General features: G+C 40.7%; 1 protein-coding gene across 4 annotated transcripts in view; it reads left to right on the top strand.

Annotated features, from left to right (window-relative positions):
* The window catches only part of LOC134348367 (partitioning defective 3 homolog B-like), a 1,227,036-nt gene that overhangs the window by 435,365 nt on the left and 767,439 nt on the right, over nucleotides 1-24,232 (top strand). For all 4 annotated transcript variants that reach the window (XM_063051617.1, XM_063051616.1, XM_063051618.1 and 1 more), the window contains one exon: nucleotides 17,487-17,611. In XM_063051617.1, the coding sequence (XP_062907687.1) occupies nucleotides 17,487-17,611 (125 nt within the window). The remainder of the gene's footprint in view (nucleotides 1-17,486; nucleotides 17,612-24,232) is intronic.

Genomic DNA, 24,232 nt, shown 5'->3' with positions numbered 1-24,232 from the left:
AGGAAGCCTCAGAACCTGACATTGTTTCACAGCCACAAGTCTCACCTGCCAAGCCGAGTGACCTCTCTTGTCAGGAAAAATGTTATCCTACAAGAGTAAGAAATCCTCTACCGTGCTTAAATCTTTAGGCCTGAATGGGGCAATTTAAAATTTACTATGCTGTAGATGTCTGCATAATCGTTGTATTATATAGTATACTGTATATATAGTTGGGGTGCATTCTCTACTGAGTTGGAGTTTATAGCTAAACAGGAAGGAGTGTTGTGTATTTAATATTTCAGTAATATGTGAGTGATATTGTAAATGTATTGTTTAATTAAACATTTTGTTTACATAATACATTGCAGGTTATCTGTAAAAATATGTAAATGGCATACATTATCACGCCACTACATGATACGTGCATGGCTCACTAAAAGTTAGGATTAACTAAGACTTGCATCTCTTGAGCTCCTATCTTTTTCTTGCAAATAGTTTAATGTTTTGGAGTTACAAAACATAACAAGGACCTACAATCTCTATTGAAACAGCTGTCAATTGAATTCATCCCTACTGCTTAGTCATCCCTTGCCAGTTGAAACAGTTTCGCCTCTCATATTATGCAAAAGCATAATCTTGAACACCTCTCGTAAATCTCTTTAATCTCTGCTTGAAGGAGAAACAATCCCAATTTTTGTAGTCTCTTCACATAACTGGTTTCTCTCCATTATTCATTTTTTTTTACTTAAAATTGCAAGGTAAGATTCTACACTTAGTTTTCTTTTTTAAAAAAGGGCAAAATTATTTTCATTGAATATTTTAACAAATTTCAGATAACTGTAGATTTGAAAGTCACCTTGGTTTTAAATCTCTCTTCGTATGTCTATCTTCTCCTAACCTTATAAACCTTTAAATTCTCTGCATTCCTCTCGTTCCAGCCACTACAGTTTTAATTGTAGCTGGGCACCAAACTGTAATTTTCTCCCAGAATCTCTTCCAACTCTCTTTCTCTGTCTGTATCTCTGTCTGTCTAGTTCCCTTTCTCACTCTCAGGAGGTTAAGGTCCCAACACAGATCCTCCCTGGGTTATGGCAGAATTTTGTGCCTGAGAACCGTTTGCAAGTCGGAAATGCAGCCACAAACTGAGTTCTCACATGGGGAAGATGTCTGCAGCCCTGTAGCAACTAGCAAGACCATCCAGATGATCTTCCAAATGCTCATTCATATGTATGGGCTGTACATTAATCAGGCATTTGCAAGCTGGTGAGGTCCTGTACAGGTGGAACGATGGGCCCCTAACTGTGCTGCTCAGCTCTATTAAATTTACGACTTGCCCCATTTTCTGTCTCTTTCTTTCTTTCACTCATTTTTTTCTTTATCTCTCCTTTACTGTATATTAGAACTTTTCCAGCAAGCAATCCTGTAGTTTTATAGAATCCAACTTCAAAGTTCAAAGTTCAAAATAAATTTACTATCAAAGTGTGTACATGTTACTATATACTACATGCAGTTCCTCAGCTCTGCCCCCCCCCCCCACCCACTCGGAAGATCAGATCACAACTTGGTTCTCCTCATGCCCTTGTATAAGCCCAAAGTATAGCAACAGCTAACTTACCTGCAAAACAGTAAAGTAATGGTCTGCAGAGGCCATTAAGGCCTTGAAGGACTGCTTTGAGGTTACTGACTGGAATGTGCTTTGTGAACCACATGGAGAGGACAGTAACAGACTTACTGATTGCATCACTGGCTACATTCATTTCAATGTGGACACTAATACCATCAAGAACTGTCAGCTGCTTCCCTTACAACAAACTATGGGCTACCAGTGATCAGAAGGCTCTTCTCAACTACAAAAAGGGAGCCTTTATATCAGGAGACATGGGGGAATTGAAACCTGTACAGAAGGAGCTAAAGGAGAAGATCATGGTGGCTAAAGAGGAATACAGGAGAGGGGTGGAGAAAAAGCTTGAGCAGAGTAACATATGAGGATTATGGAGAGGCATGAGTCTGGCTTCAGTCAGACTAAATGTAGAGCCCTGGTATGTAGCTCTGAATGAGCTAATGAGTTAAATCAATACTTCAATAGGTTTGTCAATTGCCCTCCTGTTCACATTCCCTCCCCCCGAGTGTACCAGCCCAGGTGCCGAGGTTCCGTCAGCAGCAATGCCTCCCCTCTTCCCCCCTCCAGTTCAACATGTCGATGAACCACGCAGACTACCACTGTCTACACCCCCTCCTTCCTACCATCCATACCTCCACCCTCCACATACCATCTGCTATTGTCCCGATGTTCACCTCCTCCGGCCCTACCTTTCACCAGCTCTTAGTCATCATGGACTCACCTTTACTGCTGACAGGTGAAAAGGGCTCTGGGGAAACTCAGACACGGCAGAGCATCGGGACCGTATGTCTGAACCTCAGGGTCCTGAAGGAGTGTGCTGAGCAGCTGTGTGGAGTTCTCCAGTGCATTTTCAATCTGAATCTCAGCCCGGAAAGGGTCCTGACAGTCTGGAAATGATCATGTGTGGTCCCAGTAGCCATGAAGGGCTGACCGAAAGTCTTGAATGACTATCATCCAGTGGGTCTGACCTCACACATCATGAAGATCCTAGGGAGGCTGGTCCTAGCTCACCTTTGACCCCTGGTCAGATCAGCCCTCGATCCTCTGCAGTTTCCCTACCAGCAGCTCATTGGAGTTGATGATGCTGTCATCTACCTGCTGAATTGAGCCTACTTCCTTTTGGATAAGCACGGCAGCACTGTGAGGATCATTTTTTGAATTCCCAAGTGCCTTCAATACCATACAGCCCTCATTGCTGGGGGGCAAAGTTCCGTTCAATACAGGTTGGCACTTCCATTGTATCCTGGATAATGGACTACCTGACTGGCTGACCACAGTTTGTGTATCTTCAGAGCTGTGTCAGGCATGGCTATAAGAAGCACTGGGGCCCCACAGGGTTCTGTATTGGCTTCCTTCCTGTTTACCCTGTATACCTCGGACTTCAGATACAACAGTGAGTCATGTCTTCTGCAGAAATTCTCTAATGACTCAGGAATAGTTTGGTGTATACAGGGAGGTCAGGGAGATGAATACAGGACGCTGTTGGAGGACTTTGTTGAATGGTGTAAGCTGAATCATCTGCAGCTCAATATCAGTAAGACAAGGGAAATGGTGATGGACTTTAGGAAGACCAAGCCTGCACTGCTCCCTGTTACAATGACGGTGAGGACCTATAAGTACCTGGGGGTACATCTGGATGACAGACTTGAGTGGAGCACCAACACAGAGGCTGTGTACAAAAAGGGCTAGAGTTGCCTCGACTTACTGAGAGGACCCTGGTCCTTTGGAGTATGCAGGCCTCTCCTTCACATGTTCTACCAGTCCGTTGTTGCCAGTACAATCTTCTATGCAGTGGTATGCTGGGGCAATGGCATCAACATGGTCCATTATCCAGGATACAATGGAATTGCCAACCTGTATTGAACGGAACATTGCTCCCCGGCAATGAGGGCTCAGTAAACTGATTAGAAAGGCTGGCTCTGTTATAGGAGTCAAGCTGGACATACTGGAAGCTATGGTAGAACAACGGACCCTCCGTAAAATCTTGGCATTTCTGGACAATGTTTCTCACTCTCTTGGCTGAACAGAGGAGCACTTCCAGTAATAGACTAAGACATTTGTGCTGCTCCAAAGAGTGCTGTAGAGATCATTCTTACCCTTGGCTATTAAATGCTATAATGAGTCAACCTATAGCCAGGGAAGTGATGATGCCCTCTTGTCCCTCTTGTTAGATTGTTATTAACTTCTGCTTACCAGAGCTCTGTTTAAGCTCTGTTTTCCGCACCCTGCTATTGCGGACATCATGCGCAATACTGTGCAATACTACCATCACTTCTTATCTGGATAGTGTGAATGAACACTCATTACTGTATAATATTACAGTAATTGCACTACCATCTTATCAGTGTGAACTTGAAAACCTTGTAAGTCTTGTTATCTTTGACTTATAAACCTTGTAAATCTTATTTTTAAGGTCATTTCTTTTTCATTCTTTCTTACTTCTCTAATATTTGTGTATCTGTGGACTTGTAATGCAACTGTGTCACTGTAATTTCCGTTGGGATCACTAAAGTATCTCTCTGTCTATCTACCTTGAGGTTTTATTTTTTTTGCCGATATTTACCAGCAAAGAAGAGATACAATAGAATTGTATGAAAAACGGTACATAAATAGGCAAAGACTGACGAACACCAATTTGCAAAAGAATACAAACTGTGAAACTAAAAAAAATACTGAGAGCATGGGTTGTAAAGAGTCCTTGAAAGTGACTCTGTAGATTATGGAATAGTTCAGAAATGTGTGTGAGGTTATCCACAGTTGTTCAAGAGCCTGATGGTTTCAGGGTAGTAACTGCTCCTGAACCTGGTGGTGTGGGACCTAAGGCTTCTATACCTCCTGCTCGATGATAGTAGCAAGAAGAGGGTACGGCTTGGATGGTGAGGTCCTTGATGATGGATGCTGCTTTCTTGTGGCAGTGCTCCATGTGAATGTACTTAATGGGGGAGAGGGCTTTGTCTGTAATGGACTGGGCTGTATCCCCCACTTTCTGGAAACTTTTCTGTTCCTGGGCATTGGTGTTTCCATATCAGGTCATGATGCAAACAGTTGGGATACTCTCCAATGTGCATCTCTCGAAGTTTGTCAAAGTTTTTGATGACATATTGAATCTGCGCAAACTTAAAACGAGCAGAGGTGCTGTCGTACCTCCTTTGTGATGACACTTGTGTGTGGTCCCAGGACAGATCCTCTAATATGTGAACATCAAGCAATTTAAAGCTACTGACACTCACCATCTCTGTTCTCCTAATGTGGATTGGCTCACGGATCTCCAGTTTCTTCTTTCTGTGGTTGATAATCTGTTCTTTGGTTTTGCTGATTTTGAGTGACAGGTGGTTGTTGTGACATCATCCTACCAGGTTTTCAACTTCCCTCCTATGTGCCGATTTGTCACCATCTTTGATTTGGCCAATAATAGCGGTGTCTTCATTAAACTTAAATATGGCATTGGAGCTATACTTAGCCACACAGTCATATGCATAAATTGAATAAATCAGGGGCTAAGCTCACAACCTTGTGGAGCAGCTGTACTGATGTGAATATAGAAACGTAGATACCATTCCGTACTGGGATCTGCCAGGGAAAATCGAGGATCCAGTTGCACAAGGAGTTATCGAGGCCGAGGTCTTGGAGCTTAGTGATAAATCTTGAGGAGATGATTGTGTTGAATGTTGAGCTGTAGTCAATGAAGAGCATCCTGATGACTGCATCTTTATTGTCCTGGTGTTTCAGAGCTGAGTGAATGGCATCTGCTGTTGAACTGTTGTGATGGTAGGTAAATTAGAGTAGATGCATGAGTAGAAATGTTTCATGATCAACATCCCGACTGATTTCATCACCATGGGTGTAAGTGCTACTGGACGATAGTCATTGTGGCAGGTTACCACATTCTCATTGGACACTGGTATGATTGATGCCTGCTTGAAGCAGGTGGGTACCTCAGACTGCTAAAACAAGAGTTTGAAGTTATCTGTAAACACTCCAGCCAGTTGATTACCTCAGATCTCCAGTATTTGGCCAGGTGTGTTGTCCATGAAAGATACCTTTCTTGGATCCACCCTCCCAAAGGATGCTCTCATGCTGGCCTCAGAGACTGAGAACACAGGTTCATCGGGGGTTGTGGGTTGGGCGATCTGTATATGCCCAAAGCCCAATTCCAGGTGCTTGAACACCAGTTAGACCTAAAGAATCTTAATATACATGCACAGAGTGATCTAGGAAGTTTTATAAATTTACTGAGACTCTATGTCCAACCCAAAGACAAATACAGGGCAATGTGGGTGCAGATTTTGGCTGGTTTGAGAATTAACATATGAAGGTGGTTTCTAAGCAAGTTAGGAGCCAATGAATACATTTTTTTGTATGTGTGTTTTTGTTACTATGTTAATATATCCCATTACACACCCCATGAAGTTAGTTCCCAGTTAATTATTTTGATTTGATTGAGTGTCTTGAAAAAGACACCCAAAGTACTAATTTTGCACTTTTTTAATTTGTTTTATTATACATTTCAACCTTAAATCCAGTGAAATTGCAGGCTTGAGGATTTTATTGAGTTTTCATTTGGCTTATTGACAAAATCTGATGTAATCAAACTGATGTAATGCCAAAGGAACTATTTTACTGTATATTTTTTAATTATGAAGTTTAAATGTTAAAGCTCTTTTATTGATTTTGTAGAATATTCTTCTTTGTCACTTTATGTATCCCATCCTCTACTCCATGCTGCTCTTATCCTCTTCTTTTCCCAACCTCTTTACTGTTCTACTATCTCTTTTCCTCTCTCCTACAAACCTCTCTTTGCTTCATTTCTTGTCCTCCCTTTCTTACCTTCTGCCTTCCTCTCTTACACCACCTCCTTCCCATCTCTCTTCCCAGTTTTTCATTTTCTTTTCCTCCCACCTCCATTTGCTTCACTCCCAAGCCTGTCTATTTCCTTCTTCCCCATCCACAGTCCCCAGCTTCCCATTGACATCTCTGTTCTTTCTCCTTCTTCTATTTGCCTGTCCTGTGCATCCCCTGGAATCTCTGCCCTCTGCAAATATATGTTCAGCAAAGTCCCAAAGACAGCATAGTAAAGGTACCTCACAATCTGAAAGTGATGTTACTGGCTGAGAATTATATTGACCCAGAATGCTCCGAATTTGTCTGCACTTTTTTGAAGCAGGCCATGAGAGGTTTTAAAATGCCTGTCTAGCAGTGTAAACAGGGCTTGGATTTACCATCTTCTTCAAAAGATATCATGATCACATTGCACTGAAGAGTTTGCCTAGGCTTTGTCTCTGGAGTAGGGCTTGAATTGGCAACTACTGAAGCAAGACTGCTTCCAGTTGTGACTTTAGGAAATATATTAGGTTAGTTGAAGAATTGTTCTCAACTCTCAAATAGCTAAACTGCAAAAAAGTTGGTTATGATCCCTTGCACTCCAGAAAGTGGCAGCGGTTTATCAGAACCAGTAACTTAACTGCAAAAAATAAAGTGCCTGCCTTTGATTTAACTTAAATAGTCTATGCCTACACGCAGCAAATAACCATCTAATGTCATGCACCGTTTGAACCTGATAAGTCATGGATTGACTGGATGTTCACATGGGCAAAATAAGTTACACAGCATCTCTAACTTTTAATACATTTCTGTGCTTTTAGTAACAAGGAGAGATAGGGAAACATGCTGTAATTTTCAAAAGACATACTGTTGTTTGTGACAAAATGGACTTAATTTGTTGCTGCTTTTCAGGTCTTTTTTCTACAGGGTTTTTGCTGATGCTTTGAACAATTTAGTAGAATATTTTTCCTCATTCTCTTTCATTCTTTTCATTATTCTGTGATGTTCTTGTCTTCAGATGACTTGTTTACAGACTGCTGTGCTTGTATGGATTGTCCTTTTAGGAGTGATGTTGTTGACATACCCTGCAGTTTTCTCTTTTGCCTCTGCTTCCAACTGCTCCAATCACCCGACTTTGATTGAGATATTGACTGATTCACTATAGGAGAATCGTGGAAAAGAACTCCTAATTCTATCTTCCCCTCCCTTTCTGTGCTAGTGCAATTTATTCACTTATGCACTGTCTCTTAAACCATAAAATTATTTATGCATTTGTAAATTCTGAAGCATTCACTGATCATTTGCAGCACTTAAATCAAATAAATTTCACAGTAGGTAATTATTACGTGCCAGATTCTGGAACTGTCAGAAAAATTGGAGCAAAATTGTGTTTTCTTTGAAATAAGCACTAAGATGATTCCCATCTTATTTGCAATTTTTATTTGTTTTATTGCTCCCCACTCCCAGTGTTTTTTTATATATGGAAGGAGCCAACATTCTGCTCAGTCTTGTTAAGGATATTGGCATGGCGGAATTAAGTAAGGTTTTTACAGCTTTAGATTTCCTATTGCAGCAACAAATGCTTTTGGGTAAGGTGTAATGCATCTTGTCAGCTTCGAGTGAAACATCTCTGGTCTATCAGTCTCACAGAACTAGCTCCTTTATCAAAGCAGCATATTCTGTTTTCCCTCCAGAATTTGTGGAAGCTTGTTGTATACAAATGGGTATGGAGTTTCCCACAATGAGTGACTGCTCTTCAAAGGGACTTCACTGGCTCTAAAACAGTTCTGAACAACTCAAGGTTTTGAAAGATGCTGTATAATCCCATGCTCCTTCTTTGCTTGGCCCCGCGTCTTTTGATTAGTTTGAGTGAACTTCCACGCTTTTGGTCTGCCCAAAACCTGTTGGCTTTCCTGTGCAAAGAGATGCCAGCAAGCGAATGCTGTTGACTGACATCTTCCAGGGCGTGGGAGTACATGCTGAAGGATGCACTGAAGCTTGGTGAAGTCACAGCAAGAACCATGTGGTGGAGTGCTACAGTGTAGGGTCCTGCTGCCACAAGGGTTCATGTAGCAGCCTTCTATGCACTTCATGGATGCATTGTTTAAAGAGGGAACATGAATAACATTTATTTATTTGTTTATCTATCTGCCTTTCAAGACACAGGATCTTTTGGCCCTTCAAGCCCTGCCGCCCAGCAACCCCCAAATAATTTTTTCCGGTCAAGATGGTGCCCGCGAATAATGTTACCTCGTGTGACATTTTGCAGATGTCCATGAAACTGTTTCTTTCACTCCTCATGGACAGTGGCAGGAATTGAACCCCGGTCACTGGTACTGTAAAGCATTGTGCTAACCACTATGCTACAGTGCCACCAACATTAGAGTTTTGTATTAATTTGATGGTAGAGTGATATTTTTAAAAGTCCTAATGAAGGGTCTCAGCCCGAAACATCGGTTTGTTCAACCCTCTCCATAGATGCTGCCTGTCTTGCTGAGATCCTCCAACATTTTGTGTTTGTTCTTCAGAATTTCCAGTATTTGCAGAATCACTTGTATTCTGATCCTATTGTACTTTATCGAACACTTATTTTTAAGGATAGTTTAGTCTTAAAATAAAAGGTACCTTTAGCAAATAGATGTCAGGAGGAATAAGGAGAGAGAATAAATCACTTGACTGCATTGCTAATATCAACACAGTTGCTCAAAAGTAGGGGTGCCCAACCTGGGGTTCACAGACCCCTTGCTAAATGGTATTGGTCCATAGCCTAAAATAGGTTGCAAACTCTTGCTCCAGAGACATCCTGGGCAGAGACTAGCTTCCCTCTACACTTGGAAATGGAATCAAGGTGGGATTTGTTTCTTGTCTTCTAATAGCCTGTTGAAAATTGGCATCTGCTGTCTCATAGGAGCAGTTCACCTCCATTCTCACTCATATTGGCTGCACAGCTCTGCAGTTCCCATTGTGTGCTGGGGAACAAGAAAATAAAACGATGAAATACATGAAGCTTAAGCTTTGGGGCATTTTCTGTTTCTATTTTTATTTCTTGTAAAAAGTTTTGAGAGTTTGTTTTATTGGTTTTACCTCTCTCAAGTTTCTTGCAGAAATATCTTGCAGATTATTTTTAATCCCTGTAAACTCCAGGTTGATTCTGGAAAGTTTGAAATTCTTTATAGGGCTCTAATAAGTGTGAAGGCAGCAGGATAATTGTGATTGTGAGCATCAGCAGGTAATAACAGGCTATGAATCTGCCTGGCTCGCTTTCCATTGTGACTTGATGAGAATAATGGAAGGTATTTAAGTCTTATAACTTTAGTCAACCACAGCAGTGAAAGCATTTGTCCTGTAATCAGTCTAATTTTCTAAACGATGCATTAGAAACCTCTTCAGAAAGACTGATTTACTTCCAGTAACATTTTATCATTATAGTCTGATCTCACTGCCAATGTAACATCAACAGAGCTGAAACAATGCATGATGTATAGTTACAGTATTATGCCTCTGCCTCGGACCCCCTGGGTAAATTGGTACCTGTATATTGCAGCTGGGGTTATAAGTCATCTGGTCTGATCTTAAAAGTACCTTCCTATCGGAACTGACTTTGTTCTGCCTTGATCTTGTCCCGACTGTACCTTTTTCCAACAGGCTTCAGTTGCTTATCTTCTCCCACAGAGTGCTTGTTGCTGATGTAATATTGGTTATTTTAATACAAGATTACTGCCCCTTTAAAGATTGTATCTTGTGCTTTTAAGAAGATTTCTGAGAGGAAATTCATGCCAATCCTCTGAATAAACTCACACTTTGTTGGAACTGAGCCTATCATGCATAGCTTGTCTTCTCCAATGGACCTTTTTGGAGGGTAAAAATTTATGAGCAAAGACGATGACAAAGCATCACACTCATTAAAAGTGACAAAGCCATTGTTAAATGAGTCAGTGAATGGGAGCCTGTGTAACTCATGATTAACTGTGGCTAGGCTGAAAAGCAAACTCAAGAAGCACAAAAAGTAGTAGATGTAAAATTGAGTCTTTATGGGAAGTTGAGGCTGACATAGGTTTGTGGCACTAAAAGTTGTGGAAGTACAAGGCAATACCAAATGACAGGCTAGTATTCTTGGAAAGGCACAGGAACCTGGTCATTGTGTAAATTTAAAGGACCTGGATCCACTGCAATTTGCCAACTGCTAAAACAGGTCTGCAGCAGGTGCAATCTCACTGGCCCCCTCTATCCTGCTTTGAAATACCTGTTGTCATTGTTGAATGCTGTTGAGTTGTCGCTGACTTATGGCAACCCAATGGATAGTCCAGTTGTCTATACAGTTTTCGTAGTAAAATATGGAAGTAGATTGCTAGGCCTTTCTTCCAGGTTGAGACCCACTGAAGTCCAGTGCTGATGCCACTACACCACCGGCTGGCCCACTGAAGCACCTAGGCAACCACAAAACATATATCATGCTGTTGTTTATTGATTACAGCTTGGCATTCAACACCATCATCCACTCAGTACTAACCACCAAGCGGAAAAACCTGGGGTTCTGTATCTTCCTTTGTAACTTGATCCTCGACTTCCTTATCGGGAGACCACAGTCAGTATGGATTGGTGATGACATCTCCTTACAGACCATCAACACAGGTACACCTCAAGAGTGTGTGATTAGCCAACTGCTCTACCCTCACTACACTTGGTGAGCTGTGCGGTTAAATACAGTTCAAACACCATCTAAAAATTGAAAAATAACACCATTGTTGGCGGTATAATCGCAGTTGGTGACAGGGACGTGTGCAGGAATGACACAGATCAGCTGGTTGAATGGTGTCACAACAACAGTCTCACACTCAATGTCAGAAGACCAAGGAAGTGATTGTGGACTTCAGGAAAAGCAAATTGGGGAGAACCAGTCCTCATTGAGGGGTCAGTGCTGGAAAGGTTCAGTATCTTCAAGTTCCAGGGCATCAACGTCTCAGAGGATCTATCCTGAGCCCACACATTGTCAGAATCATGAATAAGGCACACCAGCAGTTCTACTTTGTTTGGAGTTTAATGAGATTTGGTATGTCAATTAAAACTCTTACAAATTTCTATAAATGTGCTGTGGGGAGCATTTTGACTGTATGTATAGGGTGGTACACTTGGCTAGCTCTATCATGGTACAACTCTCCCCAACATAAAGGACATCTTCGTGAGGCAGCGATTCAAAAAGGCAGCGTCCATCACTAAGGTCCCTCACCATCTGAGAAGTACCCTCTTCTTGTCACCACCTTCGAGGAGAGGTACAGGAGCCTGATGATCAACATTCAACAATTTAGAAACAACTTTATCCCCTTCTGCCATCAGATTTCTGAACGATCATGAACACTACCTCATTATTCTATATTTTTAACTATTTTGTAATTTATGGTAAGTTATTATATCTTTACACTGTACTGGTACTGTAGAATAACAAACTTCACATTATATAAGTTATATCATATCCAATAGTACTGCACTCCCTTGGAACTAAAACACACAAAAAAAAATTGGGTATACTCAAAGAAGGGCATCATCTGGGGAGAAAGAAACAATGTTAATGTTCCTGCTTGGTGACCTTTCCTCAAGTGATCCCTCAGCACTACACCGGACTACACAGTGCTAGCTGGATTTTAGGCTTGTCAGGAAATGAGCCTTCTGACTCAAGAAGTACAAGAACTATCATTAAATCACAGCTGGGAAAAAAATCAGAGGAGAAAATGACTGAACAGAAGAAGCAAGTCTCCATGGTTCATGTTACAATCTAATAATGTATCTTCTGACTCTTGTTCTGGTCCCAAACAGTAATTAATTGCAAAAGGGTGGGATCATTATTATATCTTTTTTGGACATTATGACCAAATTCTAATTGAAGCAGAATTTCTTCTTTTAATTGTAGCAAGTGGAAGAGGAGTTGTAAATTACATGAGGGAATTGGATGGCGTGTATCAGTTTTAAGCTTGTCAGCTTAAACCTGAGACACTCTCTTCATTTTGGTCCTATTGTTCTGATCTTCCTCTGCACTTTAGTCTGTGTAATCATGTCCCAATTAATTGCCCATTCAGCACCTTTTCACCAAGGTTTTATTTTCTTATAGTGGATCACAGTTTGTCATGTGCTTCTAATTATCAGAATAGGAAGTGAAAAGTAGATGAATCTTTTTGTCTGTTCCTTTCACCCACTCTCTGTGTATTATTTTTCCATGAGCTGTTGAGGTCAATGGAGATTCCTTTGTTGAAATGAGACTAATGTGACACAGATTAAGTTTTTGTACCTGTGCAGACCATGTGCAATTAGACCATATTGTATTCTGTTTGGGAGAAAATATAATTACACATTGTTGCTCTAAATTGATCAGTAGGACTAAATTAGAAAAAATTATCTCTGTTGGTAAAATTCCACTCGTTGTAAACCACTTTGTCTTGAAAATATAGTCTACGTGTTATAGTCTACATTTAAAGCAATATATTGTGCATAAGATGGGAGTTTGGGGAGATACAGTATGTCACCAAAGGCTCTTACAAATTTCTGTAGATGTATGGTGGAGAACATCTTTGCTGGTGGCATCATAGTCTGGCATGGAGGCTCCATTATACAGGATTACAAGAGGTTATAGTGGTTTGTGGACTCAGCCAGCTCCATCACAGTCACAACCCTCCCGACCAGCAAGAACATCTTAAAGATCTGGTGGCTCAGGAAGGCAGTATCCAACCCTAAGGAACATCACGAGCAGGTCCAGGCACTCTTCCCTTTACTACAAATGGGGAAGAGGTAGGGGAGCCTGAAGACTCATATTTAATGATTGAGATACTGGTTCTTTCCCTTTGCTATTAGAATTCTGAGTGAACACCACCTCATTATTGCTTAGAATTATTTATTTATTTGTATAAATTTATACTAATTTTTATGTCTTTGCATTGTACTGATGCCACAAATCAATAAACATCATATGTCAGAATTACAAATCTGGTTCTGATTCTGAATCTGTCCGTAATCATCAAGGAAGATGTGACACTGATCCCACTGTCCTGCAACTACTTGCAGTTCTGATCCCAAATAAAGTGTCAGAAGATCTGTCAGTAGACAGGCAACATAAATGTCAGAGCCCTGAACTTCTTTTCAAATTCTGTTCTACTTCCTAGAATTTAGCTTGCAACTTTGTGCGAGACTCTTCACCACATAGACCGTGGTGGTTTGAGAAGGCAGCTCACTGTGACCTTTTTAACAGTCTGGGGATGGGCAATAAACAGGCCATGCATGTGGCACCCATGTTCTGTGATTGGCTAATAAAAGGGAAGTACTTTATTATTACTAGATTGCGTTTTCTTTTTGTTGAGCAGATATTTGACTGATTTTGGATTTGACTGGCAGTAAAACATTTTCAGATTAGCTACATATTGAGGGATATAAAAGTGTTTCCTAAACCCAGAAGGGATAAACTTTTATGTCTACTGTCCTATTAAAAAGTCTCTGCTTTGGAACATCCTTTTCCAAGAGTCTGTGTGTGTCAAATTGAGCCGGGCTTTAGCAGATTTGAAAATTACAACCACTCCCTTAGTTTTAGAGCACAGCTGAACATTGGGTATGTGAGGTTTCTGGTTGATCCAAAGAAATAACCCATTGTCCTTGTATTAGAGGCCCTTGCAGTTGCAGTGCTCCCTTTACCACCTCGCTGAAGAATATCACAAAGAACTAGGTAATTTTGATGAATCATTACTGTTGTAAATTGGGAAATAAAACAAGGGAGCTGGTCATTGACTTCAAAAAGGTGATGGTACACATACTCCTGTTTACACCAATGGTGGTGAGGTCAAGAGAACTTCAAGTTCTCAGGAGTAACCATCGCTAATAGGCTATCCTGGTCCTTAGCCAAGAAATGCACTAGTGGCCCTGCTTGGCATGATTCACTACTTTTTATAGATGTGGCATAGGAAGTGTCCTATCTGGATGCATCTCTGGTAAATATGGAAACTGCTTGCCTGAGACCATAAGAAACTGCAGAGAGATGAGGACACAACCTAGCACAAGGTGAAAACCAGCTTTCCACCTATGGATGCTGTCTACGCTTCTTACTGCCTCAGTAGAGCAGCCAACCTAATCGAAGATCCTTCCTATGCCGCCTTCTCCCCCTCACTTCAGCCAGAAGATTAAAAAAAAGCCTTTAACACATGTCACCAGGCTTAAGAAAAGCTTCAGTTCACTGTTGTAAGTCTATTGAACTGATAAGATGGCTATGGATCACACAATCTACCTTTTCATAGTCTTACACCCTATTGTTTACTTACACTACACTTTCTCTATTACTGTCTGTAATGTTATATTCTGCATTCTGTCATTGATTTTCCCTTGTACTACCTCAATGTAATTTTTATGATGAAATGATTTGTATGGATGGAACGCAACACAAAATGTGTTCACTGTATCTCACGACATTGGCAATAATAAACCAATTTACAAAGTTTTATTTGCACAGCAATGTGACATCAACTACGGAGGCACAACTGGTTAAATATTGGCCATGATATTGATGAGAGCTCACTTCCTCCTTTTTGGTAGTGAATTAAAATCTTTTACCTGTAAGAGAGCAATTTAACATTTTGTCTGAAGCAATAAAAAGCTGTGTACTAGTGTTTCATTTCTACCAGACTGCTTTATCTCCTTGGCATTCTGCAGAGGGAACTGATGCCATGGCCTATCTGAAAGGATGTGAGAATCTAAAGCACTTAGTTGACAAGGCCTCACAGAATTATTTTTGTACTTGGTTGATGGACTTTTAGTTTGGAGAACATACTTGGACTGAAAATCTGTTTTTAATAGGAGCAATTGAGCAATCTAAAGCATATTCTGAAGTCCCTATCATCCATGCCATGCTCTCTTCTCGTTACTACCATTGGGCAGGGAGTACAGCAGCCTTAGGTCCCACACCTCCAGGTTCAGGAACAGTCCTTGCCCTACAACCATTAGGCTCCTGAACCAATGTGGATAACTGCACTCACCTCAACGTTGAGGGAAACGACATCATTAATTCTATGTACAAGATTATACAACAGTTCAGTAGCAAGGGTAGTAACATACTGTCCAAGTTGCCATGTTCTGAATGAGATAATAAAGTAAACTGCAGTCTTTTTCATCTGTGGATGCAAACGTCTCTTGATAATTGCTTCTAAAATGAACAGGGTAAATCTGCCTGGTATGCTAGCTGATATTTATACTTTTAGCAATATCACTGAACCATATTATTTATTCTTTACAACACTATCATTCTGATTCAAACTCAGAACATCAGGAAGAACTCAGACATTAAGCATCAGATTGGAAGTTTGCATAGATTTGGTATGTAATCTAAAAAGTTGACAAACTTCTATAGGTGCACAGTGGAGCATATCCTGACTGATTGCATCATGGCTTGGTCTGGGAATACCAAAGCCCAGGAAATGAAAAGTCTACAAAAAGTGGTGGATACAAATTAGTGCATCACAGGCGAAGGCCTCCCAACCACTGAGCAAATTTACTAGGAGCTCTGCCTCAGGAAAGCAGCATCTGTCATCAAGGACCCCCATCATCTAGGCCATACTCCCTTCTTGCTACTATCATCAGGCAGGAGGTAGAGGGTCCTTAGTTCCCATACCACCAGGTTCAGGAACAGTTACTGCCCTACAACCTTTAGGCTCCTGAACCAGTGTGGATAACTTCACTCATCTTAATGCTGAACTAACTCCACAATAGGAGATAATGAGAGGCATTGATCGTGTGGATAGTCAGAGACTTTTTCCCAGGGCTGAAATGGCTAGCACGAGAAGGCATAGTTTTAAGGTACTTGGAAGTAGATACTGCGGAGATATCAGGGGTAAGTTTTTTACGCAGAGAGTAGTGAGTGCGTGGAATGGGCTGCTGGTGGCAGTGGTGGAGACAGAAACAATAGGGTCTTTTAAGAGACTCCTGGATAGGAACATGGAGCTGAGAAAAATAGAGAGCTATGGGTAAGCCTAGGTAGTTCTAAGGTAAGGACATGTTTGGCACAGCTTTGTGGGCCGAAGGGCCTGTATTGTGCTGTAGGTTTTCTATGTGTTCTGTGTTTTCTAATTTATGGATATACTTTCAAGGATTCTACAACTCATGTTCGCTATTTTTTATTTATTTTTGCATGATTTGACTTCTTTTGCACATTGGATATTTGTCCGTCTCTGTTATATAAAGATTTTCATAAAGTTTGTTGTATTTTTTTTTATTTTCCTGCAAATGCCTGCAAGAAGTGAATGCCAGGTAACATATATATACTTTGATAATAAATTCACTCCTGTTTCTTCTTGAGCATGGTTCATTTAGATTACTGGCTATCAAAAGTTCTTTTCAGTTCCCTCATGCTTAGCCTGACAAAATTGTGAATAAAATCTTGCTAATTGATTTAGGAATTTAACACCTTGGGAATACAGTGGTTAACATTCACCTTTCCCAATGAAAGCCAATTAAATCTGCAAACACATTTTCCAAGTTTAACTTCGAGGATAAGATAGTTTTGATGAGATTTTGTTTGCTTTTGGACTTCTGTTTCTGTGTATATCTGATAAAGCATTTGATACCTGACCCATGCAATCTAGATTGAGGCCATTTTATCTTAATTCAAAGGTAATATAGTGTAGAAGTTAGTGCAATGCTGTTACAGCTCAGAGTTCAGAGTTCAATTCTGATGCCGTCTGTAAGGAGTTTGTATGTCCTCCACGTGAATGCATGGGTGCTCTAATAAATAAAAATGTAAAAGCCTATGTTACTCTGCAAGTGCAAGAGCTATGTGGACCAGCTTATTTTTGGGAGTGGGTTGTTGGTAATTAAGACATGTACCTTATTTGTGTGAAATATTACAGGTTATCCTGACTTACCAGTGCTTGATAAAACCAAATTAGCTAACGTGCTGCTATTAAACAAAAGGGAACATAAATGCTTTGAATATTTATATCAAAGAGTGATACTTTTTAAGGACATAAGTGACATTCATTAGTCTTAATTATATGGGGAATTGTTGTGTGAGATATCCTTGTTGACCTAAATCTGTTCTCCACAGGCACGCCACTTCTAGTACGGCGAAGCAGTGACCCAGCTCTTGTCCCACCTGCCCAGTTACAGCAAGGTGCATCTCAGCCTGATGATCCCACTAACAGGAACCTGCATGTGAAGCCAATCATAACAGTAAGCCATAGCTCGAAGGGCAAGCATGAATGTTGGGGGAAGGGGGTGTGTGCATGGGTGTGGAGATTCATATACTGATGCTAAGCAGCTTAAGGATTCAGTTAACCTTTAGTAGTTGGGAGTTAATAGACACCATGGAGAACGTTAATGAGACTGATCCTTGCAACCTTCTTGGGCACAGCAGGATTTTTTTTCCACAGTTCAAAGTTGCCTTGTTAGCTTATAGAAGAGCTTGAACTGAAGAATGTTCAAAGTTTTACACTTCTTCTGCTGCCATTAACTGATACTCAAACGTTTGATGATCATGAAAGAGTATTCTATATGCTGAAAAGAATTTTGGGTTCTTGACTACCTAATGTGGACCTCGAAAGAAAAGCAATTGCTTTTTGACTTACTTACTGTGCCGATGTAATGGCTTTAAACTGTTTGTGACTTTATCAGCTTTAATGCTGGTTGGCTTTGTCCACAGTGCTCTCACACTTATCTTTAGGACCACTGCAAAGATATTTAATAATTATAATAATAATGGTAAGACTTTATTGATCCTGAGTGGGAAATTCTCTTATTACAGCAGCAATATTTAAAAACACACTTAGCAGTGTGCTTAACTAATAATAAATACAGAATATTAATAATGTAAACATAGTAATAAATAATAAAATAGTGATCAATGTGCAATACAGGTTTCCCCTGCCATCCAAAGATAGAGCATTCCTATGAAACGGTTCGTAAGCTGGAATGTCGTCAAGTGAAGAAGCAATTACCATTTATTTATATGGGAAAAATTTGTGAGCGTTCGCAGACCAAATCATGCCAAATAACACATAGAACTTAAAATAACAGTAACATATAGTAAAAGCAGGAATGGTATGATAAATACACAGCCTATATGAAGTAGAAATACTTCTCTACAATCATTGGCGCACTGTTTTCTGTAGCGAAAATCTCACTCAAGCGCTGTCGGCAGAAACACTCTCTCCAGTAACCTTTAAACTATGAAGGTGCCAAATCATACCAAATAACACATAAAAATACACAGCCTATATAAAGTAGAAATAATGTATGTACAGTGTAGTATCACTTATCGGAATTGGGAAGACAGCGCCGAACACACTGATGATGGTCTGTTAGACTGAGTTGTCGGAGGCTGGGGTGGTGCAGTGGACCCCAACCTCCGGGTAGCGAACCAATATCGATCTGCGAAGAATGCAGGGGTACAGCGGTGGCTGGGACGCACCCAGCACATCTTTAAGAAAAAAGCCGAAATAAACAAGCTAATTAATTAGGTGCCTCTCAGCATGTAAATGTCGGCCCAGATCAGTGCCGAATGCCGATTGTGTTGTCTCTGATCTGGGCCAACATTTACGTGCTGGGCAGCACCTAATTAATTAGCTTGTTTATTTTGGCTTTTTTCTTAAAGATGTGCTGGGTGCGTCCCATCTACTGCTGTATTCTCCACGGCAATGTATTGGTCCGCGGCCCAGGGGTTGGGGTGGTGGGACACTGGGGTGTCATCTCATTGTCATCTGTTTCCATCAGGGCAGGCAAGTCATCTTCTTCTATGTCTGCCTGCCTCAATGTCGAAGGTCAAGGTTCGTTGTCTGCTGTGGCTGATGTGGAAGGCTTGAAAAATGACAGTATGCTTGACTGCTTAGCCTCGTGCATTTTTCTATCACACGGTTCTTTGTAAGCACTCAAACCATCTTGCAAATATGCCCCAAACCTACGTACCCTTTCAAAATTAAAGTCCTACTTTTCTGCAATCATCGTTGTCAATTGCAGCGAAAATCTCACGCAGTTGCTTCCCGTTCAGTTCCTGGTCGACTTCACTTTCGGTCCATTCGCTACTGCATTCAGTTTCAATTGTTATCCTTTCCTCTTCCAATTGCATCAGCTCTTCATCTGTCAGTTCTTGGTCATGGAATGCTCAAACCTCTTCAACATTATCTTCATCAACTTCCACAAGCCGAACTCACTTTCTTCTCACTTCATTCACCACGATCGAAATGCTTAATTATGTCTACTTTTACGTTAAGTGTAACACCCTTACGAGCTCTTTTAGGCTTTTCCAATACCTTAGAACTCATCTTGCTAACAGCTGCTTACAGGCACATGTTTAAGCAATGCCGGCTAGAATGCAGTTCCTGGGGAGGAGCTTGGCTGCTTGGGGCGTGCTGCTTTTTTTTGCGCGCTGCTTTTTTCACGTGCTGCCTTTTTTTGTAACAGTGAAAACACCTTCTGTTAGCGAAAACAGGTAACTAATGTAGGTCTTTCATAACAGCAAGGTTTCATAATGCGAACGTTTGAAAAGCCGGGGGGGGGGGGGGAACACGTGTAATAAAGTAGAGACTATTGTACTGTGTTTACCTGTTGCACAGAGATGAACTGTTGTATATGCTTATTGCATTTGGCAGGAAAGTTTTTCTGTAATGATCTTTGTGACAGCGGAGCTGAATGAGTGTTCGAAAAGATGCTTCTCTGCTTATTCAGTGAGTCATGGAGAGGATGTGCCAGGTTGTCCATAATGGATAACAGTTTGCTTAGTGACCTCCTCTCCACTACTAACTCAGAAGAGTCTGGGTTGTAGCTAAGGATGGACCCTAAGGTCCCTTAACTTCACAGGAATGGCTTTCTCTGAATAACCTTTGACAGTGAAGGTAGGGCTTGATGATACAGAAAGCTTGTTTCAATAGAATTTCATTCTTTTTAAGACTTTTCAAATCAAGGATGAGCCTGATAAGAGATGTTGGGCAATCTTAATCCAACATATCCATTAGGAACATGGCAAAATCAAGTTTTAGTCTCCATAGAACTCACCAAGGATCAATCTTGGATAGGGATTGAGTCTGGCATTCTACTCAGTCCTGTGGAATTCTTGCCTGGTGAGGCAGATTGGAATTGTCTACATTAACTCAGTTATGGTAGTGTTGTATACCATGACACAAATACACTGTTGCAGTAAAATCAGGTCAGTGGATTTAAAAGAGCAAGTAGATTATACCGTAACTGAATTGATGTCATTGGATGAGCAGAATCAGCAAAATTATTGCTTAGAGGATGTCACTGAAAGGCAATGGATCCTATATGGTCACCATACCCAAAGTCTTTCTGCCACAATGGAAATATACACAAAAAGCTGGAAGAACTCAGCAAGTCAGGCAGCATCTATGAGAGGAATATACAGTTGATGTTTTGGGCTGAGACCCTTCATCAGTCCTGTTTGTTCAAATTGTATGTTCCTCTCCATAAATGCTGCCTGACCTGCTGTGTTTTCCAGCAGATTTTGTGTGTTGCTGTGGATTTCCAACATCTGCTGAATCTCCTTTGTTTACAGTTGAGACTTATTTGGGCCACAGTGGAATGATCTCTCCTTTCTCTGTGTCCACATTTGCAACCAACACAATCCATGCCTAAGCTTGTTCTATCAGTGCTGCTTCAATTTCCTTGCTGCTACTGTGAAGTTCAAAGTGGGGACACTTGATTGTGATTCTATAGTTCATCACCATTTGGAACTGTTCAAGCATTATGCAACCCTTACTGCATGCAGCAAGACCTAGACAACATTCAGGCATTGACGTGTAAGTGACCTGAGCAACGCCTTATATACCAGAACACTCAGCTGTAGTGCTTAGCAAAGATGACAGCTACTTGCCAAGCTTATTTGGAACATCTCCCAAGCTTGTAGCCTCTACCAGCAAGACAGGGGAAGGCTGCAGAAGGATGGAAATAACTCCACCTGAAGTCTCCCTCTGCCAAACACATTCATGACTAGGAAGTAAATCATCTTCCTTTTATTATTATGGATGTGTTGAAAACTTTAGGATCTTAAGATAGCAACTGTCAGGGATTGTAGCTAAATAGATCAGATTCAGACTTTATTTATCTCAAAACCTACAGTGAAATGCGTCATTTGTGTTAACCAACACAATGTAAAGATATGCTAGGGGCAGCCCACAAGTATCGCCGCACATTCTGGTGCCAACATTGCATGCTCACAATGTTGGGCAGAACAACACAAGCAGCAAGAAAACAACAATAGCAAAACATGCCCTTTTCTCCCTATCACCCACCCACTCACACACACAGACAGGTCTCTAATCCCAGGACTGGTCACCTTCAGACCTCCAAACTTGTGCCAGTATCCCAGATTCAGAGACATTTGGCCTTCGTCTTCCAGGCCCCCTACCTATGGAGCTCGACATTGGGCTTTGACTTAGGTCGTCAACCTCTTTGGTATCGACCCAAGACTCACTGCTCATGGTTGGCCTCGACTTACTGACTTGAGAGGGTGGGTGGTGGGGGGGGAGTGTTTCTTCCTACCCAGTCTCATAGACTCACAGACATTGGGCTTTCAACTTCCAGACACAACAACATTATACCTTGACTTTCCAGCTTGCTGAATTTAGTTCATGACCTTCAGACTTTGACCACACTGATCTCCAATCCCAGGACTTGCCAACATGGGGTGACTTGCAGACTTGGGGATCACCAGCCCTCCTCCATGGGACCTGCCAACATAAACATCATATCTACTCCCGGGATCACTGGACTTCTCCCACGGAGCACTCTGACTTGGACTCTGACTCCTATCCCTGATTCTTCACTTACCGCCCCTAACCTCTAACTCCCCTTATACCCAAACCGCAAAAACATTCCTATGAATCTAAAACACAACTGCAAAAAAAGCTACAAGCTCAACAGAGACCTTCGGTGTTGCATGTGAGCTGTCTGTCAGTGTTATGTGTGATTTGAACATGATGTTAACTTCCATGTGTCTGCTGCCTATGTCTTTGTGGTGGTGAGTTCACATGGTTGGGAGATGTTATCAAAGAAACCTCACACATAATGTCATGGTACTTTTCATAAATGGTACATCAGTTAGCCAAGCTGTGATCTGATGGGGGATGTGTAAGCTAAAATTTCATTGTTCCCACATATTTTTAATCTCCTTTCATAAAACATTATATTTTAGTTCTTAAGTTGGTTGGTATCCTTTCCAAGTCATTCAATGATGAACTTCTTGCTTGGTTATCAGGAGGAACAAGCAGCAATTCTAGCCTTGTTAATTTATCTCCACCTGTCTCCCAATTCTAAATGATAATTAAGCCTTCCCTGATAGCTTGGTTTGCATCTCGAGTTTAACAGCAAACATAATGAAAGAAGTGTCCTCCCACTCTAGGGAATTGCTTAAATTGCCAATTTTGCAGGAAATTAGTTTGCAAATAATGCTGTAATTGGCAGTGAATTTAAGGTAATATTTGCATCTCCTGTTCAGTTAATCACAGACCACAAAAAATATTTTCCTTGAAATCTGTGATACTGTTCAAGTCTGTCTCTCTCTCTCTCTCTCTCTCTCTCTCTCTCTCTCTCCCCCCCCCCACACACACACACACACACACACACACACACACACACATATGTATATATATATACACACACACATCACTCTCTCTCTCTATCTATCTATCTCTATCTCTTTATATATCTCGCAAATTTCTACAGATATACTGTGGAAAGTACTCTAACTGGTTGTATCACTGCTCAGTACGGAGGGGTTACTGCACAGGATGGGGAAAAATCTGCAGAAAGTTGCAAACTCAACCAGCCCCGTCATGGGCACTAGCCTCCCCAGCATCAGGGGCATCTTCAAAAGGCAATGCCTCAAAAAGGACCCCCATGACAAAGGACTTGCCCTCTTCTCCTTGCTACCACCAAGGAGGAGGTACGGGAGCCTGAAGATATACACTCAACATTTTAGGAATAGCTTCTTCCATCATATTTCTGAACGGACGATATTGTTGCTCTCTTTTTGCACTACCTGTTTTATTTATTTTTTATATAAAATTTCTTATTGTAATTTGTAGTTTTTATTGTGTATTGCACAACATATATTTCATAACATATGCCAGTGATATTAAACCTGATTCTGATTCTCTATCTCATTATGATCATACTGAAAATTGTATGTTTAAAATAATTTTTCAAAATCTTGCTCTCTATATTTGAAAAGATAACCCATTGACCCTTATGATGTCAGTACAGGCTCAGTGATGGGAATAACTGGGAAAATGCTTGCACTTGTCAATATTAGGATTTTTTTTTTTTGTGCAAGCTAAGTCCTCCCTATTCTATATCCCGTAACTATGTAATTCTCGTGCTAAATCTGTTCACAGCAGGAAGAAAAAAGATTGTGTACTTTTTCTCAAAGGCTGAAATAAGTGACTTAAGTCAACTGATTGAAATGTACACCTGCAAGCGTTGCGTTGAAACCAAACCTCTAGAAAGGGTTGCAATTTTCACCAATCATATCACTACATTTGATTGTTTTATTTCCAAAACTGCTTTTCCTATTTCTTCTTCTGGTAATTTATTTTTTATTGAATTTCATCATCAAAGAAACATTTCCATAAGTTGTATTTCAGATACTGTATATATATATATATATATATATATATGTGTGTGTGTGTGTATATATATATATGTATATCATATAATCATTTTTTGTCACAAATCTCCACATAATATTTATCAGAGGTATACACTTATAGAAAGGAGAGGAAAGAAAGAACAATCGAAAGAAGAAAACTATGTACAGAGTAGGGAGTGATTTTTTTAACATCA

Source organism: Mobula hypostoma, chromosome 6 (assembly GCF_963921235.1).
Source record: "Mobula hypostoma chromosome 6, sMobHyp1.1, whole genome shotgun sequence".
In the NCBI taxonomy this organism is placed as follows: Eukaryota; Metazoa; Chordata; class Chondrichthyes; order Myliobatiformes; family Myliobatidae; genus Mobula; species Mobula hypostoma.
Note: the sequence above shows the minus strand (reverse complement) of the source record. Positions and strands in the feature narration are given on the sequence as shown.